The sequence below is a fragment of the Passer domesticus genome, chromosome Z (genome assembly GCF_036417665.1).
Source record: "Passer domesticus isolate bPasDom1 chromosome Z, bPasDom1.hap1, whole genome shotgun sequence".
NCBI classification, from domain to species: Eukaryota; Metazoa; Chordata; class Aves; order Passeriformes; family Passeridae; genus Passer; species Passer domesticus.
This window is the reverse complement of record NC_087512.1, coordinates 21,851,465-21,872,627: the sequence shown is the minus strand read 5'-3', so window position 1 is coordinate 21,872,627 and position 21,163 is coordinate 21,851,465. Positions and strand designations below refer to the sequence as shown.

Genomic DNA, 21,163 nt, shown 5'->3' with positions numbered 1-21,163 from the left:
GTCATGGTTTAGTGGAGGACTTGGGAGTGTCAGGCTTACGTTTGGACTTACTAACCTTAACAGTCTTTCCAACCTCAGTAATTCCGTAATTCTAAATTAACAGTTTCAACATTTGTTATAAAATTTTTAAAAGTACACATTGCTGTAAAGATTAAATAACGTAAAGATGAATTTAGAATTCTCTTCGAGAATTCCAAACTTCTGTACCCATTAAAATATTTCCAGAATGACGGAACATTTTAAATCAAAGGTATTTTGGAGCATGCGTTTGTATAGCATTCTATGAATCACAAACAATACTTCTCAAAAATGTATTTAAATAAAACTGAGTATCTTTTGGAGTAGGCTAGCAGAGCCTGATCAAACAATTATGGCACGAATGCTTATCGACAGTTGGCCTGAATGTAAGAAATACTCAAATATGTGGAGGTATGAAATACGAACATACTATTTAGCCCTTTAGGATACAAATTTCAGTAAGAGCACTGGAAATACATTTATTTAATAGATATGATAGAACTGCTTCTGAGGATCAGATAACACCTTGGATGTTCTTGTATCAAAAAAGTAACATGAAAATAGGGAGAAACAGAAATAGAACCTTATGAATGGTAATTATTTCAAGAATTATCAAAACAGTACAAACAAGTAAGGTTTATTCCTACTTCCCAATAGATACTAGTGGACAAATTGGCTAGCAAGTAAGAATTCTGCTGAGCAATACATGAAGTTTAATACAGCTTTTCCCACCCCAAGTCCTTAGGGCTTTTTCTACTGTCATAGTTTATCAGCAAGTTATTTCCATGAACAGGAGACGACATTGTCACTTAATCTTAGCAGGCATTCTTGCTGATCCTCTAGCCAGAGGGTCCAATGTTAGCAGAACAATAGCCACCATTCAAAACCATCCTTTTCTGCCAACAGCCTGCAACTATCATTTCATCAGTCAATGAAAAAAACCAACAATGAGCCTAAAGGTTACTGGGCAGCAAATTTGTGGAGGAAATGCTTGAATTAAAACAGACACACATGAATGCATTTTTCCCTCACTAATATTCTATCACCTTACTGATGACACAATTTTGAAAAGATCGGCTTAATCCTTTAACTTACCATCAGAAAATAGCTACAACTACAACTCTAAAGCCTTGCTATAACCTTGCAATAATACATCTGCCATGGACAGACTGCAGATAAAATTTTGCAGATGCAAAATAGAAGTATTTTTATGGCTTTGAACAAGTTAAGCTATTTATTTTTTTCTGTCCACTGGAAGTTTCACAGGAGAAACTTCTAATCACACAAATCACAGACAGGATTTGAGGGGCAGCCCCTGTAACTCACCTGGAAAGGAAAATCAATTATATGATTAAAAAATTGTCTCTGATTAAGGATGGTCATATTATTCGGATAATTTTTGTTAAAGATTTGCCAAACAAAAAATCAGTTTATAACAGATAATATTAAAACTCTTTAAAAGTAACACTGAAATTTGATTAAAAAGCAATATAAATACTGTTTTCTTTGTAGGCATGTTTTTTTTCAAAAAGGCTTAAATTCATTACATAGGAAGGATATATGACATTGCCTTAATAATGTATTAAAATTTGTTAACATTCCACCAGCTAACAACCCTTTTTTCTGGGTATAGGTGTTATTAAAAGATCCAACAGCTTCAATTAAAAGGATTGATTTCACTGGATCATGCACTTGTTTTTAAAAATAAAAATTAGTTTTTAATTCAATTTTTATGCTTTTAAACAAATTGAAAATTAATGTCAAATTTAATTCAATTACTTTTTCCACTAAAAATAATTATTGTGAAGATCCTATCCTCACTATGAAATAGAAGGGATACCATGACACAAGAAATACAGCTATTTTAACCAGACAAAGTTTTATTTTTCATTTAAACATATTTTTAGATTAGAAAAACTCACTTCTTTGATGAAAGGTAACTTTACCTGCAAACATATAATGCTGATAAAGAATTTCACATTTTAGATGGCTGGAGTGATCTGTTTTTCTTTGGATATTTTAACAAAATGGCTAGTTTCAGGTACTTTATTTCATAATCAAAATAGCTAACAATATGAAGTTACCTAAGAAATAATTGGTAACTTTTTGTCTTAGGGTACTGTGAATGAACACTAAATTGCTCAGTGTTGAATTGTAAGAAAAAAAGGAGCACATAAAGTATCTATGAAAAAATTTGAAGCCTCCATAATATTTTCATTATAAAAATAGCATATTTTGTCAGAATACTCTAAAGTATATTGTAATCAATATCCCTAGTAAATGTTGATGAAGTTGTCAGTTTGAGTGTTTCACACATAATAAGCATTAAAAATAAAAATACAAAATTGTAGTTCAGAATAAGCTAAACACATTATGTCCTTCCTCTTTTTCTGGGGGTGATTCTGCAACTGCTGACCTCAATTCACAATAAGTTATTTTTTTCCCATTTTGTGTTCTAGTCACTGAAACAGCCACACAGCCTATTTGTTTGAGAATAGTGTCTTATAGGGGGAAAATACAGTCATAAAATTAGCTTGGACCCTATCTCCTACCATAGCAGAAGTGGCATAAATACTTAATCTACAGTGTTAGGGATATGATAGAAATTCATGCCAATGGATTATAGATATATGTATCATAGAAATTCATGCCAATGGATTATAGATATATGTATCAAACATGCTATTAAAGGGGGGACCAGGGTTTAATCCTACAGTGATGACACCTCGACAAGGGTGGCACTTGGCATTAACATAGGAAGGAAACTCAGCTGCACAGGAGATGGTCGTTCACAGTAGCATGTACCAGAGGACGATGGCCCATGAAGATACACATCTGAGATAACCAGGGCCATCACCTTCCACCTGAATACAGGATTCCGGGAATCGGAGGAGGAAAATTTGTCTCTTCCCGAACAAGGTTTTGTGCAGCTTTGAGTGAAGAAAGAAACCAAGATGAATATGATTAACTTTGAAAGGAGACAAAAGGACTCTGCTGAGGGCAAGAAAAAGAGTATAAGAACTGTCCCTGCAAAGTAGCAAGTGTGGACAAAGTGGGGTTTGGTGCCATAGAGGCCAGATCTGTGTCCACCCAGCCTGTATCCTGGGGTCTGCACTGTCATTTTTTTATTGGTGGCTGTCAGGACTGTAATACGGTTGCAAAAATTTTTTTTTCTTTTTTATTTTTGTTACAATTGGGTCAATTTTTTATTTTTACTTATAACATACAGCAAATTACAGTACACATGTACTCAAAATGAGAGTACTACCATAATACCATTTCTGTAACAATGACATGCTATACATCAAGGCACTACTATTTCTGGAGGAATTATTTGGGAAATAATGAAACATGATCACGGTACTAGGGTAGTATTTAATCCCCATGCATTCAGAAATACTCTCCAACCCATATACAACCAACAATCTCACAATCAATATTCAAATTTAATTCAACCATGAAAATCCTACCAATTTATACCTTCTCTGAAAAAAACATGATTCCTGTGCTGCAAGATGTCATGAGAACAGCCCCAGTAAGAACAACTTGGGGATCTCCTGGATAAAATGACGGGCCTGACCCAGTAACGTGCAATTGTAGCCCAAACGATCAACCATATCCTCGGCTGCATCCAGAGCAGTGTGCGCAGCAGGGCCAGGGAGGGGATTCTGCCCCTCTGCTTTGCTGAGACCCCACCTGCAGGGCTGCAGCAGCAGCTCTGGGGTCACAGCACAGGAAGGACATGGACCTGCTGGAGCAGGTCCAGAAGAGACCTATGAAAATGATGAAAGAGGATTGGAACATCTGTCTAATGAAAAAATGTTTAAAGGGTTGAAGCTATTCAGCCTAGAGAAGAAAAGGCTCTGGGGTGACCTTATTCCAGGTCCTATATAAAAGATGGAGATAGTCTTTTTGCAACAGGATCTGTTGGGATAGGTCCTGCTGTAAAAGGATGGGATAGTGGTAATGGATTAAGCTAAAAGAGTGCAGCTTCAGACTAGCTGTAAGGAAGACATTTTATACAATTGGTGCAGTGAAACATTGAAACAGACTGTCCAGAAAGTGGTGGACATCTCATCCCTGGGGTTCATTCAAGGTCAAGCTGGTCAGGGCTCTGAGCAAAATAATATGGTGGAAGATATCCCTGTTAACTGCAGGAGTGTCAGATTAGGTAACCTTTGTAAGTCCTCTCCAACCTACCCTACAATTTTATGATTCTCTGGTATAACCTTTAGCAAGATTATTTCTATTTAATAAAGAATGTTGCAAGAGGTATTTCAGTTAGGTAAACTTATTAAAATTATTTAAACAAATTGTTAGCAACATGCACAATGTATAAAAAAGACAACGGCAAATTCTGCTGCCCAAGACACTTTAGATGTCCTTTCAAAATTCAGGTAAAGTATCAACACATGTAGAAAGTATTTTCCTAATTACTGAAAGACTCAAACTACTTAAGTAGTTGAAAAGCACACTGGAGTTCAAAGAAACTTTATGTACATAGATAGCACCAACATAATTACTTGTATATGAAAACTATACTGAAGATACCAGATATGATTACATTATAAAGGCAGCAAAATGACAAGCGCCTGAGACTGCTGAGGACCAAACTCTATGACATGAAAGGGAGAATGAAATACCAACAAATACATTTGCATGCACATGTACACATAGATATCTAGATCTATTTCACTGGATTTATATTAATTTTACACTTCTATTTTAAAAAACACAACAAATTCCAAGTGTCAGAAGAACAAAGTTGTACATAATTTTTCATTACAAAAGAGAAACCTACAAATTAATACATTCTTTAAAAAGTCCCTGTGTTCTTAAGTAAGCATTGCCTTGCATGAAAAGACAAACAGACTTCATTTTCCAGTTCTCTGCACCATTCTCATTTTGAGAAGCTCACGTCATGAGCTGAAAAGTGACAATCTGGATTTAACAGGCATGACAAGTTGCCAAACTAAGATTACCTCTAACAATGCTTCACAGTGCAGCAGACTCTCTCCTGCTGACCTTTCCACACGTGGTTCAGAGACCACTGGATTAGAGCTGTTAACAAATCACAGGTGCAGCCAATTAACCAAGAAATGACGTAACAATGACTTCCAGTCTTAAGTATGAGGCTTGTTCAGCAAATGATGCTTTTCCATCAATGAGCTCAGTATGGCTGCTTATCAGCCAAACTTAAGAAGAACTTCAAAAGGTCTGTACTGCTGATACACTTCTCATTAAAAAGCGATTTTATTATGAAATTATCCAACTGTGACTATGGTATGCTTTGCTGTACCCTAACATGGGCAATTGTCAAACAATGTGCATTAACCTTTTTACTGAGAGGATCACAGATTTTCAGGTGCATAACGAGCCAAAATGTGAACTAATGGAAACGGTGGTAAGAATTATATTGTTGTGTTTATTGTGGGCTTTTGCTTGGTAGCTTGTTTTTTAATAATGTGTTCATTTTGTTGGTTGGATGTTTTGGTTAATTACCTTCCCATCCCACTTCTTCCAAGTGAGTATGTCTCAGTGCATTCCACATTCTGGAGGGTTAAAGACACTATGGAGATATAGCTGGGTGCAGCCTAGATTTTGCAGGACTCAATAAGCCACACTGACTCCATGCACCATCATGTGGTCCAAAGAGTCAAGTCCACTGCTCTAAGAATATGTACAAGAACACATAGCATGTCTCCACATGTTATCTGATAGGCTGGGCATGATTCTAAGACTTCAATTCTACACTGAAGTAACATAGTTTATACAAATTTTAAAACTGAGTGTTCCTTGCGGACAGTTAAGCCCCATTTCTCTAGCAATGCACAAAATCCACTAAAAGTCAGACTGACTTCTCACTAACTTGTGCAGCAATATGTCCCTCTTTTGTAATATCCCTTAGCTAGAAATGAGCGGACAAGAATAATACAGCATAACTGCATTTTACACTATTCTCTCCTGCTCACTTTTATTGTCCCTATCTGTCTGATGCCTCAAAGCATTCTCTAATTCACTGGAAAGTGAAGGGGCAGTGCCACTAATCTCAGAGCTCTGAGCCCCAGGAGAACCAGAAAACATGTCACAGTGAAAGTAGCAAAATGTAAAATGAAAATTCACATGCTATAGCCAGCTCCATGAAATTGTGTATTTTGAACTGCTGGTCTCACTGCCATTAACAGTGCTACTTGTATTACCAGTTATTTCCTCATGCCAGATGCTATAATATCCTAATAACCCCTCAGAGTAACAGCCATTCTGTAGTGTTAGTCCAAACCTCTTAGACCTCCTTTGTAAAAAAAGGCAGACTCTACAAAATGCCATACTCTACAGAAACTAGCAATATCCAGTCCAATTATTAGTAAAGATATTTTGGGCTTAAGACAACAGTAATCTCCAGCAGAATAAGGAGAAACTACATTAATTCACTGAATCAGTTTTCTGCTGGGTGTTCATTCATAGACACACATATTTACAGCTTTTAACATGCTAAAATACAAAACCTCCCCAAAATACTTTATAATAAAATTTTTACTTAAAAAGATGCCATGAGCACATTATATTTGGCTTTATACTTTGGTTTTACCAGTATCTTGAATTTTATACTTAAGGTCAAGGAAAATACAAAGAATAAACAACTGTATGGAATAAAGGGTAAAGCTGGGTAGTTGCAATTTGCTGCCAAAGACCTGAATCAAAAAATGGGACCATATGGGAAAAAGAAGTTTTAACTTCTTTAACTTGATTTTATTTCACAGGGTAAAAATATTTATATATAGAAAACTGATGGTTTAACAACAATTGTCCATTTATTTACCACAACAGACACAACTGAAGATATACAGACATTTATCTCGGAGCACATACAAAAACCCCCCTACATTATTATTGTTGTTTTATGTTAGGTATTAAACCCCCCCCCCCCCCCACCCCTGCCCACAAAAAGGAAAAGGACTTACAATGTAAAGAAAGGAAAAAAAAATAATTCACTAGCCCTTTCTGCTGATATATTAGAGAATGACATTTTTCTCTCTTCTTATTGAATTATCCCAAAACAGAAAGAAAAGCAAGTAAAAATAAGCATCAGAGGAAAAAAAAAAGGCAACATGGTCATGCAGTTTGCTTCCAAGTGTTTTTTAGAAGGCTTTTTTCTTTGAGCCATGAGGAACACCAGTTGTGAATAAAATGGGAGAAAACTTCAGAGAACCAGGGGGTGAAAGAAAAGGGGAAACAGTAGTGTTATATCATTCTTTACAATGAGAAAATATAACTTGGACAATTATATGCCTGAAAGTGACAAAGTGCACTTGAGCAAAAATAACAGAACCATGAGTTAGATTCATAAAAATATTATTTCTACTACTTGTGGACACAAAGAAAAGATAGACTATCAAACTATCTTGTGTGGAAAAAGAAAACACAGTATAATATTTGATAAAGCTGGGGAAAAATGCCACAAAAGAAGGTGAATGCCTAATGTACTTGATGCACCAACGTTCAAGAGAAATTTGGTACAATTTGCAAATAAAGATATGCTAACAGAAGGCTAGCAGATAAGTGAAAAAGGGTCCAAGAGGAGCCAAAAGGATTGACAAGCAGTAGCATTTTAATTTACTTAATAAGAAAGGCAATTACCAAAGAAAATTTTTGTGGGGTATATTCTTTACACTAAAATGGGATTTTTTTTCCACCAAAAGATAAGAATTAAATAAAAGAATTTAGGTGTCTTGTGTGGTTTATTAGGTAAAGCACTGGATGAAATTATTCTAGCAGCCTTTACTGCCTTATTCTCTCAAGGTTCAGACTTTTTGGATGTTTTCCACTTTCATTAGATAAACAGCTTCTTCTCATTAGAAGCAGATATACCCTTATAAGGATTCAAGTTGGGTTTCCTTTATTCATGTTGATACAGATTTTATTCAACCCCTCCAACCATGCCCATTCTGTGATTCAGATCAGAAAGTTTTGTAATTTATTTTGTTTCAGTATTATCAATTTATCAACTACTATTAACTACTAATTATGTAGTTAATCTACAAAAATGTAATACAACAACTTTTTAGGCAATAATTGATTTCCCATCTTTTTATTTACAAACGATTACTCATTATAAACATTCCACAACCAGAATCTGGTAACCAACATCACTTCTTCTACACTATATTAAAAATACTTATTACCTGCTTGGCTCTGTAGAAAGGCATGTACAAATAATAAAAATATCAAACTGTAACATGGACTGAATGTCTAGAATTGAACAGCAGATGTGATGTTTAAAGAAACTGTTTGAACATACTTCAGTCATCCTTCACTTCAGCACCACTTTAAAATATACCACTCATATTTACAGAAAATATATTCTATAACAGAAAGAAACCCTCAAAAAGTCTCTTCCCATGCTACTCAACTCTGTTGAAACAAAGAAAGGAAATGGAGCATGAACATTTAGCAATTAAAAAGTACATGGCTATACCACTGCTAAATCCATCTTGTTATGTTACAAGAATAAAAAAAATCACATGTGCAGCTAAACAAGTGAGAACACTCCAACTCTTTGAAATGGTATCTTGCCCACTATATAGTGCTAGCAATTCACTGTATAATAAGGATTACACATTCTCACCTCCCATTATGCTAACTGCATTTTCACGGGTCATATACGCATCCTTTTTTCCAGGTGAATAGACAAATGCACACACAAACTTCACCTAAAAATACACTGAGTCTTGCCAAGTAGCAGCAGGATGAAATATAACACAGTAACAATCCCGTCTTTGTCCCAGTCTAACACTCTACCTATTAACAAGCTTTGATGCTTAGCCAAGAAAAATCTCAGTGCTGGGATTCTGGGTTTTGTGCCCAAACAATCTGGGCTTGTGTTTAATATAGTATAGTCTGCTTTTAAGTTACTGCCAATCATTAACTCTACAAAGAGTATGTCTGGGATTATTTTGTCTTTACAATGAATATTATTAACGTAAAGAAGGCAGAAAAATTTACATTATTTTGAAAAGAATAAGTGAATCGTGCAATCCTTAGCACTAAGAGAATAGGCTTATTCAAAACATGAATGTATTGCTGAAAACAATTCTGGAGTGATCTTTTTTTTTCTCTCAGTATTATGTGTTCAAAATATTGAATTTCTTGAACAAAATATAAAAATGCCAATTGAAAGAAACACACTAGATTCTTAAACTTGCAGATAACTTCAAAACTCATTTTTCCTAAAGGAAAGGTAGGTAATTTTTTACAGTTTATGAAACAATTACAGAGACACTATCATCAGTTATTAAAAAATAACTTAGGAATATATTAAAGAAAAATGGTTAAAACATGAAGCATTACACTTAGATAAACCAAATATTATTGCTATCCTTACAAAAAAATAGACTGAAGTGAGTGATCTCTCACACACTGAGGAAAAGAAATATGTAAAGCAAAAGAAAATATCAATTAAATGCACTTTTGAAGCATTAATGTTATGACATTAGCACAGAAGTTGAGAAGAAAACTAATAACAAATTCACTTGATAAAACATATGAAGATTAAAACAAGAGTAAATATCATTCAAGGTTCTAGTTCCAACAAGAGGCTGCTCCCATTCCACTCTAAGACTGATATCTTTTATACTGTGGACAGAAGGTCATGCCCACCTTCTATACCACTAAAACTTGATTAGAAGTCTCTTGTCTATGACAGCTTACTTCTGACCTTGACTTTATAGCTGAATGTTTTAGAATATGATGTACTGAGATTGTGTAAGCAATCTATTCTAAAGAGAACGTCACAAGCAACTTGAACACTCTAGTTGTATAAAAACTGGAAAGGAAACAAGGCCATGTGGACAGGAACAGAAGACAACAATCTCTTGAGACAGTCTTAAAAAGTCTCTCAATCCTAAGGGTAAAGATTTTTTCAGTAATTTTCACCAAAATATTATTTTCCCTCCTATATCCTCATACCACAAAACTATTATCAAATTCCAGTCCAAAGGAACTTCATTGGTTGTCAGGCTTATTTACAGGATTGTCGGGACTTACAGGTTGTCAGGATTTTTGTTTACATTAATAGTTTCACTGCAATCATTGAGTCATGTAAACATTTGCTAAAGTGAGCATTTTCATATGAATGTGGGTAAGTAGCAATTTAGAAATTTCACTTCAAATCCTTATTGAATTTATATATTACGACAAGTCACTCAAAGCATACAAAATACACATGAATTAATGCAGAATCCTATCAAAATAAACATCTGACTTGTAGGTAAGTATAACTAAGAATATATGACCTGTGGGTGACTGTATATGATATACTTACAAAATTAGGATATTAGTACTAAAGCAAAATATGCTGAAAACATTTCCCTTCTTTCAGACACTTGAAATATGTAAAACTAAGTCTCTTCCTTTTTCTCTTTACATCTGTAAAGGAAGAGACTTTTCTCTTTACATCTTTACATAGTGAATTTGTGTGTGATTTTCTAGTTTAACATTTGCCATATCAAGATCAAGCAAGGCACCATAAAAGTATCTAACATTCTTTTCCTGGGGATCTGGTGTATAAAGACATCTTCACAGAAGCCAAAGAACTCATGAACATAAACAAACAGAAAGTTCAGTTTATAAATTACAAAATATGTGGAAGTATTTATACCTTCTGAAAGGCAGAAACTTAGACTGATATTATATTAACATACAAAGCTGGGTTTAAAAAGAATACATAAAAAATAAGTTCCTTTTCCAGGTTACTTTCCATTCCCACAGTTTTTGATACCTAGCCAATGAATTCCCACCAGTTATTGTCTGTGCTTCTTCTTTGCACAACAGGAGAAAAAAAAAGTTTGCAGGTGGCTTCAGCTTATGCATATCTGCGTAGCATTATTGTGGCTACAAAACACAAGACATTCTCTTTGGTAAAACAATTTAAAATGTATTTAGAATTCAGGACAGTCCCATCTGCAAACCACTGGAGGCATGTGTCATTTTGTCTACTTTATTTCTGACAAACTCTAGAACTCTTCAAAAGGTAGAGCACCATGTGTGCTCTGAGTACAAACTGAGTTTGGCACGTGAGGTAAGGATTATGTGTTGGAGCACTTGTAACTACAGTGGAATGCCTGGAAAATATGTTGATCTTGACAGCTGGCAGGTGCTTTCCATGTTCTTATGCTGTAAAGTCAATTAATTCACAAATAATGGAATAACTTCATTACTTTCAATAATAATCCAAATTCTACCTCTTTACTGAGGCTGAGTCGTGCCGCAATTTCCATAAAGTGCTTCTCTAGTGAAAGACCACTGTGCAGATACACACTGAAAATACATAATGCAAGTAGTACCTTACCTATCTCCTACAACCTTGTCAGGTTGATGAACAAGAAAAACTGTCTAATTCAGCTAGTGTTCTTGATGTAGTGTATCAATGCAAATAACTAACCTTATAAAATTCTGCTTGGAAACAGTTCAATCAAGATACAGAAACACAGACTAAAATACTGCCATACTGTTTTGTATATGTATCAGCACATTTCAATGCCTAGTACTTCTCCAAGAAGCTCCTCAAACAATTCAAACCTTCTTTCAAGAATGAAAGAACAGAAATGGAAATATATCAACCACTGAAGAACAACAAGAAGAACACTTAGAACAGTCCTAAATATGTTTAGTGTAATAAAGACCACTAAAAGTTAGGATTTATGAGAAACATTTCAACACCCTGAACTGAAATAGGACAAGCAGCAAAGATTTGCTTACTTGCTCTCTTGAAATTCCTCATTATAGGACCTTTTGCACTCTTACAGAAATACTGGTTAGAATTTTATTCAATATTATTTAAAATTATTTCAGTATGTGATTAAATAGCTACTTTTGCATAAAGCTGAAATTTATCAATTTAAATATAAATTGCTTAAAATTGTTTAAAGCTTTGGACACTTATGGCCTGCTTCAAATTAAGTTAAAATTGAACAACATATGCTGTTTTGCCAGTTTATTACTAACAATGGCTCCTAGTTTTAAAAGAACATCCATACAAATGGAGCATATTAAACACAGAGTGAGCAAGCCTTTTGTGAAATACAGAATTAATGATTTTAATACAAGTATTTACAATTTCCCCACAAAACCCAAGCACTAGCCTTAACCAAGAGATACAGAACGATGGAATGGCTGGGGTTGGAAGGGATGGTTAACCGTTATTGCCTCCAAGCCCCTACAATGTGCAGGGACATCTTCAAGTACATCAGGTTGCTCAGAGCTCTGTTCTGCCAGACACGGAACAAACTGCATGGTGGAGCATCCACCACCTCTCTGGGCAACTAGTTCAGTGTTTCAACACCCTCATTATAAAAAACATCTTTGTTATATCTAATCTCAATCAACCCTTTCTTTTTTGAACAAACCAAAACCACTGCCTCTTATTCTTATTGCAAAAGACCCTGCAAAAAAGTTTATTCCCAACTTTCATACAGGTTTTTACCTCCCTTGCCCAGCTGGCCATACTATTTAAGCAGCCCAGCTGGCTTCCTGGGCTGCAAATGCATGTTTCCAGCTCATGTAAAGCTTCTTGCCAACCAACACCTCCAAGTTTTCTCCTCAGGGTGTCTCTCAATCCATTTTATGTTCACCCAGTATTTCTGCTTAGGATTGCTCCTAAGTACAAGGTGCAGCACCTTGTACTTGGCATTGTTAAACTTCAGAGTACAATGAGTTTCATTTTGAGAAAAAATTGAAAGAGGGGAAATTTAGGTTTCAGAGTAGGATATAAATTTTGACACAATGCTATCAGGGAGTTTCTTAGAACTAAGCATAAGTTCCTGAATGGTTATTAACTTGGCTAATTTTAGAGTCAGTCCAAAAAAGCTGACAATGTGCTTCCCAGTACATACATGTAAGGAAGTCTTAAAAAAAATAGTAACAAAAAACAGGCCAAAAGACCATCTTCAAGAATTAGATTACAAAGTTATTGCTTAAAATTGTTGTCAGAGGCACATAACCACTGAGTAGAAATATACCTATTCACTCCAGGAACTCTACTAAATCCATCAGTAGTGAATTGCACAAACAGTCACAGTAGCAAACTGTCATATCAGAACTGCTAGGCAACCTGGGCTTGCTGAATAAAACAAAAGCTGGAGATCTAATTGCCAAAATCTAGAAACTAAAAAACAGAGAAAATGACAAACTAATTCTCAGAGAGTGATGACTGAAAAGAAACTGGAAAGCCCAAGAAACGTAAGCACTATCAGTTGAATACCTGCAAGAAGGGCTGACATGGTCAACCTATGAATGAACAGGGAGGTAGAAGTAAAAAAAAAAGTTGCTGCTCTCTGAATATAGTATTACTAAGGCTAATACAAGACAAATGATGAAAGAGATTTAAAGAATGTTGAAAAACTGGAGAAAAGAACCCAAACCATAAAGTAATTTGAAGATTAGAAAAAATTTCTTACTGTGAAGGCCAGAAAGAACTCAATGTCTACAGCTTATTGAAAGGACTCAATTAGAATTTAAGTGGTTGAAATGAGAGAAAATACAGCCTGCTGAAGTGAACTTCAGAAAAAGGCACAGCAAAAAGTAAATTCAGTGGTAACAAGCTGAACCCAGACAAGTTAAAATGTGAAACTGGAAGAGGTACCATTAGGAATCATGTATCTAAGTACTGGAATAGAATACACTCACTGACTAAATATGGAGCAAACTATGCTCTCTTGATATCTGAAAAAATTATGTTTGAATGCCTTTCCAGTTCAGCTGTTGCCAAACAGTGAGCTCAATACAAGGGTAACTGGCAGTAAATTATGTCATGAGATACACAGTTTATCCAATTGTCTCCTTTGGCTTAAAACAATATTAGGAGAATACCTGAATTTGCTGCATGAAAACAGCTGCACCTCTCTACGTACAGTGAAGTTCAAAGTCAGTTGCAAAAAGAGTTTCTATTCAGAACCTCAAAAGCCAATCTTACTAACCTACAATGTCTATTTTCTGGTGCTAAGCTGAAAAAACAGGAGACAACCTCTACTGTTGGACAAAGCCTGATAGTAAGTTACACTTAGTTTAAGAAAATGCTAGTAGGATTAGAAGTACAGTTATTAAATTTAAAACAGTAGTTTTGTGAAGAAATATATCTGTTCATATAGAAACAGATAAAACTCAACATTCCAAAGTAAATAAGTAGCTCTAAATATATGGTATTTTCATCATGCTATTACACTTATTAACAGCCAACATTAACAGAAAAGTAGCTTGCTGAACACGAGATGAGATATTAGATTAAGTTTAAATAAGTAGAAACATATAGATACACATTTTTACTATTTTTCACTGTGTAATGCTTGCATTACAAGGTAACAAGCACACAATAAATACATTTAAAACAATATATTTTAACATAAATTATTAATTTATAAATACAAAATATCTCACTCATTGTTTATAACAACTGCAGATTTATAAAGAGAAAAGTTTTGATTTCAAGATCTTTTAAAAAAGATTTCCATGTGATCATGTAAAATTACCTTTGGCTTTTCCACACCACAGTACTATATGAGCACTTTAGAAAAGCAAACTTGCATGCTCAGTGTGGCATGTTTATTCATATTGATGCCAGGAAAATGCTGAGGTGTCTTGACAATATTAAATTTTTACTGTATGCTCTGAACTGGAATTAACATGAACTTGAAACTTTACCTGGCATTATTAACTGTTTTCATTATGATTGTGTCTAGATGACAGGACTGCGGGGTGTAAGTTTTTGTAAGTTATTTCATGTTGTCTTTCAATAAAAAACTAGGTGTGAGGAAGTACATCTTAAAAACTGCTCCAGGTTTCTGTTTTGAGGATGAAGAAAAGAATTACTTATATATGCAGAAAATATTACAGAAAATACGTAAAGCTTCGTATATTATTTATTTTACCCATGACAAGCAAATGGATACAAGAAAATAACAGGAATGTAAAGGAGTGGCAACAGAACTACTATAAATTACTTTAATGATTACTAAAGTAGTTAATACTAGTAGTATTTATTGCTATTCATCTGCTTGGGATAATAATGGTTTGTAAAACAAAATATATGTGATTACTTAGCTCAACTGCAAATTATAGGATTATTAAGAGAAAATATACAACAGGAAACACCAAATTAAACTGATATTAACTACTCAAAAAGTCAGCTTCTCTTCCTGAATAGTTTAGCTATTTTAAGCACTTATTTCATGTTGCCATTTAATACCCTATCCATTACAAGGATGCAACTGAACTTGATTATACAGTGAAAAACTGTACAGTCTACTTTATTTCACCCCACACTGCATGTCTTGCAGGCAATAAGCACTGAAAAGTTTTAAAGCTAGTAAGCAGAAATGTGTAGCATCCGAGCTCCACCTACAGGATGAAAAGAAATGTATAAGAAATATTTTTAATTACCAAACTACAAGAGGACCATTCAAGAAGCTATACAGGAAGCCTTCAGATGCTCCTCTCAAGCCACTGCCATTTTACAAACTCAATGTGATGCTGAGAAATTTTATTACTTATGCAATGATGGTGAACACTTCTATCACTAAACATTCCTATATGTAAACTGCTGTTTTACAGTGTGAAGTTTAGGTTTAAACTTTCTAAAAAACCCCAGACCAATAGAACTTCTCTAACAACTTGCCAGAATGACTGGATGGCTCTTTTTCTCAAGTTTTCTTATCTAATACAAAGTTGTCAAGTGTATAAAGCTATTTTAAGAATATACACAAGAGGTTAAAACCCATACTGAAATGACTAAAATTAACTTCACTGTTTGAGCACTTCAAGTATGGCTGCATTTAGAAGTGGTATTGGATCTCAGTACCATGAATTTGAAAAAGTGTCGATTGTTTCCATACTGCTTCTCTGAAATAGACCGCACAAATGCATTTGGATTAAAAGAAACTGGACTGATACAAATGAATACAGTTTTGCAGAACAAGTCATGCATGTTAAAGATCAGACTCTGAAACAAATGTTGTTAGAAGTTCAATTATTCTACTAGCACATTTAAGTATCTGATGAGAAGAAATTTTGATAGATATCAGAAGTTTCTTCACCTTCTGATATGTCAGTAAACATTACCGTCAAGCTATGGATAGTCTATCCAACCTTTTGTTTGATATTTACACCTCCCACATCTCTGCCTTTGATCAACACAGGCTTTGACTACAGTAGGTGGTGAATACCCATGAGTATATTATTAAACAACGCCAGTACACTGAGAAAATAGTCACTATTTCAGACAATGAAACTTGATATTGTTTATCTTACTTTATCTAAACAGACCTCAAATGTAAAAACACATTATTTATAACAAACAATATCGTGCCTTTGATTTTCATGCCGGAGGACTGCAGACAATTATTTGGAAAACAGTAAGTCTAGAAATTTATGTTAGTTGTGATACTAAGCAGTATTTCCCAAGACTATGGCTCCCAACTGCTAAAAATGCAACCAATAAACCCTCTTCTGAGTTAAGATAACCCATTTGGCTTTAATACTATTACTATGCCTCCCTGAAAGAGCAGAATAACCACAAACAGAGCACATTGACCAACCACACGTAAAGCCAGCAGCTTACACACCGACTACACAAAAGTCTCTTGAAATAAGCTGTAACATGATGCAAGCTTGTGCCTTGAGTACCTCCTTCCTAAAGGTATCCTCTAGCTTTGTATTCTCTTCATGCTACAAACTTGCTATTACACCTTAGTCCATTTTGTTTCCAGCAGCCATTCTAATAAAACCCCAGGGAAAATTAAACAGCTTGGTGCACAGGCACTAGGTAGGTAGTAAATATGTACAGATTCAAAAGCCCTTTGCTGTTGTAAAGAAGTTATTTGGCTGCCATATAGTTCAAGGCTCTTTTTCAGAAAGAGCTTTTCTTAGAACCCTTCAAATATCTAGATCCTTGCCTCCACCACTGAATATGGTTATTTAATGCTAAATTGTAATTGTTTATTCTCCCCAACCAAGAACAATTAATTGACTCTCAGAAGCTTAACATTGTGTCAATCAGATGCTACCAGTAACCAGATTCTGGGATTGAAGTTATCCATCATACTCATTGATCTCCACTTCCTGTGGACCATCTGTCTACAGCAGCGATAGTAAAGCCGCCAATTCCCAAAGCAACACACACCACAACTCCAATGACAACAGAAAGAAAAGTCAGGGGAACTGTTTTACAAGACGTTTTGTACATGTTCTTTAAAAAAGTACGTAGTCATGTCTAACATAGTCATACAATCATGCTACTCTATTTTATGTACTGCAATTTGTGCTATATGTACTGCTATATGTACTAATATGTACTGCTCTTACTGAGAGAAAGGAAAACTGAAACATAGAAAACCAGTGCTCCAGAACTAGAGTTTCATGCTGGTTTCAGCTGAGGTAGAGTTAATTTTCTCTGCAGTAGCCAGCATGAGGCAGTGTTTTGGACTTGTGTTAAACACAGAGCTGTTATATAGGGAGCCAAAGTCTTTTTTGCCTTTTGTGCAAGCAGGAGAAATGCAGTGTCTGGGAGGTATGAGAAGACAACGCCAGGATAGGTGGCCCCAATTGACAAAAGAGGTATTTCAGGCCATGTGACACCATGATCAGTATAAAAAGTGGTAAGAAGAAGGATCAACTGAGTTGGTAGAGATGTTCACAAACACTGGCACGACTAAATTATATGACAGGAATCCATGCTTTTATGTCTGTAAAGAAAAATGGATGTGTCCACTGCAGCGTTGGAAAGCTGGTATACTGCAGGGATGAGTACTGTGTTATACCAGAATTCACTGGATCACTCTCCTTTCTGTGAGTCTCAGTGGTGGACAGCTATTATGTGTAACTACTATGTGTTAACACAGGTAATGAAGTTGCTAAACTCCATCTTACAACTGAGAAAAAAGACCAAATAAAGACTGACAAATACATATAAATACATTTCTAACTTGCATGGAAAAATAAACTTCCCATACAAGGAACCAATAAATTATGAAAATCTTAAAACTGTAAATAATCTAAAGAAAAAACACCTACCAAGCAACACAATCCTTACCTGCGACTAGTTGTTTTCCTTTCTGTCTTGGTTTCTTCCTCTTGAAGCTGCTGTTTAGTGTTTTCACTTGTATCAATTTTCAGTTTCTTGGCAATGCGTTCCTTTATTTGAAATCTCTCATCACTAGCAGCTTCATCTTCTACACTATCAGCATCTTCATCATGTTCCTCTTCATCCTTTATTGATTTAAAATGATAAAACTACTTTAGATTTTTTTCAGTACAGAATGACAAATACGGAAATCTTTTTTTTTAAAATATAACCTTTTCCAAGAAAAAAGTGAACTTTTCAAACAAATATATCCTTATTTGCTTCAGAGGTAACAAAAAATTACAGACATGACAGTTTCTTTTCCATACACAATTACTTCTTATCTGTAAGGGTTAAAAAACCAAAACCAGTCTATTCTAGACTATTAACTCTTACAGGTCTATAGATGACATCTCAGCAGTGTGATATTACCCATACCATTGATCATGAATCCAAAATTTGATTGAGACAATACCATTGTCTCAGTGGTATTGAGACATGATGGTACTGTCTTTCATTTTCCACTAAAAGAAGAACTTAACTCCCTACCAAATGACCATACTACAGTCATGAAGGAATAGAAGAGGCTAGCTCATCAGCTCCCGTTGGGGAATTTACAAATACTAAATTGATCATAACAAGCTGTGAAAACCTGTGGAATTGATCATTGCAGCTTGCTACAGAGATCAAAGGAGAGGCCTCAGGCCTCCATGCCTAGCACAGGTAGGCAAAAGGGTTTGCACCTTGGATCAAAAACATTTGAAGGGAGAAATAGTCGGAGAATGAACAAGTGGCCTGACTAGACCAAGGGATGTAAGTTTGACTATTTCCTTCATTGAAGAAGGAAGTCTGTATGAACTTTTATTATTAATTACTTTATTAATTAATTAATAGTTAATTTCTCAATTAACTATTAATTGAGAATGACAGCTTGAAGATGACACAGTATATCTTTTCACATTTACTTTGGTGTGATCCTCATTAGCAAAAGGAAAGTGTAAGATGCCACGTGATTCTACTTTTAGCCAAAGAAAGAAAGGACACTTAGAAATCGCAATCCGGAGGACTTCACAGGAGACTGCCAGAATGTAAGTCCTTGGGAAAGAAGAACATGTACACATCCTGGGTGTGACACGCAGGTAGGAGGGAGAGTAGCATGAAGACCGTGTCCATAAACATGGAGGAGGAGAGAACAAAAAAAGTAAAAGCAGCAAGACGCAAAATTTGGGAATAGAAGAGAAAAACCAAGAATTAGATTTCAGAAGTTGTAGTAGAGTCACTGCTTAGGAATCTTTAGACTACTATGCTTAGATTTGAGATTTAGACAAGACAAGGCCAGTCAGAAATAAGAAAGAAATCTCTGAGTATTCAGCACAGTAAAAGAGCTGAATATTTTGCCAATGAAAAGACTGAAAGGTTGTTAGGGGAGTTTTGTCTGTTCCTTTTTAATAGGGGAAGAGAAAACTGGAACAGGATTAGCATTTCTCTTAATTTACCAGAAAGATATTGTTTGACAGAGGAGACAATGAAACTTTCTAGAAGATTTGCTTACATGATACGTGACTACAGACCGCAAGAGCAGAGGGAGGTCCAAAAAAAAAGTGACAGGACTATGTTTGAAGTCTTTTAACAGTCAAGAATAAAGACAGACTCCTGGTGGAGATTTGGCTAGGGCTTAGGTAAGAGCATTTCACTGACACACAATTAATTGGACAGGAGAACATTTGGAATAAAAATGCACAACTCTACACAAATAGCATTTGCTAAGTAGTAACCTAGTTAAAAATTGCAGATAACTGAGTAATAGGAAAAGGGTTAAAATTGGAGAGACAAAATGGTTTAACCTGTCCAAATTGGCTAAATCCTCTACTTCCCAAACCATGCATCAGCCCCAGTTTGCACAGTATTTCACCATTTTTCTTCCAGAAATACACTGCCTTCCCTCCTGCAGCTCTACTCTTTTTTTCCTGCCCCGTCTCCTCCTTCAGTCCAGGCCCTCTCTCTCTCTCACTAAGTCCATCTGATATCAACAAACAGATCTAACAATAGATTAAACAATCCAGACTGAACTGCATGGCACCTCAAAAGAGAAGAGGTTCTTCTGTTGGCTAATAGCTGTTCTCCATGTGACACAGAAGTGCAAAACTGCCTGCCTGAGAGCTATACTACTTCTTGCTGCTGTTATTAGCTGGGTGGAGCTGCCCTATTCTTCTCCTTAATATGAAAATAAAAACGGTAATGAGACTTTTGTGACAGAATGACTACTGGCTACTGTATGTAATATGGTTTTCCCATTTAAAGAGATTATTGAACTGAGGGATGGATAACTAATTTTATCTACACATAGTTCCGCATGAAACTTACTATTCAGCAACTGACAGACAAATAGGGAGAGGAAAAGAAATTGTGCAGAAAAGAAATGTTACTGGTGAGAAAAAATTTTGTTAATACATTTCATATAATGTTTTCATTAATGACTTGGGCACAAAAAGAAACCTAACAAATAGTTATGAGGTAGTGCTAATACAAAAGCTCTCTCAAAGAATTAAATGTATAAATTTGAGACTGCAGTAAGAGAAACAGGATGGTATTTAATAGTATGAACAGCAAGGACAGGTGCTTAGGGAATACTAACAAGAATTTCTCTTATATGCTATGGCCTTGTAGGCTGGGGGAAGTAGCAAGATCTGGAAGAATTATTTGCTCCCAGGTTTGGGTATAAAACTACCAACATGTTGCAGCTGTGTAAATGCAAAAGTGATACTGTGATGCGTTAACTAAAATAACTCCAAGAGAGACCATATAATACTAGTACCACTTCAAAGACCCAGGTAACTGCCTGCAGTGCTAGATCTTAGCTGAAATCTTAAATGCAATGAAATCTAAAGAGAACACTTCTCCAGGAAAAAAAATGAGAAAAAGCCTTCATATTTCCAACTTTGGCTTAATTAGGTATATTTATTTAAATTTTTATTCTTCAACCTAATACTTCCATGTTCTACACTACCCAAATCCAGTTTGCTTAAGAAAGGGATA

At 35.2% G+C, this 21,163-nt stretch overlaps 1 protein-coding gene across 2 annotated transcripts in view; it reads right to left on the bottom strand.

Moving 5' to 3' along the window:
- The window catches only part of CWC27 (CWC27 spliceosome associated cyclophilin), a 97,897-nt gene that overhangs the window by 65,084 nt on the left and 11,650 nt on the right, over nt 1–21,163 (bottom strand). For both annotated transcript variants that reach the window (XR_010353520.1, XM_064404698.1), the window contains exon 10: nt 18,098–18,273. Coding sequence is in view for 1 of the 2 variants with exons in the window: in XM_064404698.1 (XP_064260768.1) it covers nt 18,098–18,273 (176 nt within the window). In the remaining variant the exon portion in view is untranslated. The remainder of the gene's footprint in view (nt 1–18,097; nt 18,274–21,163) is intronic.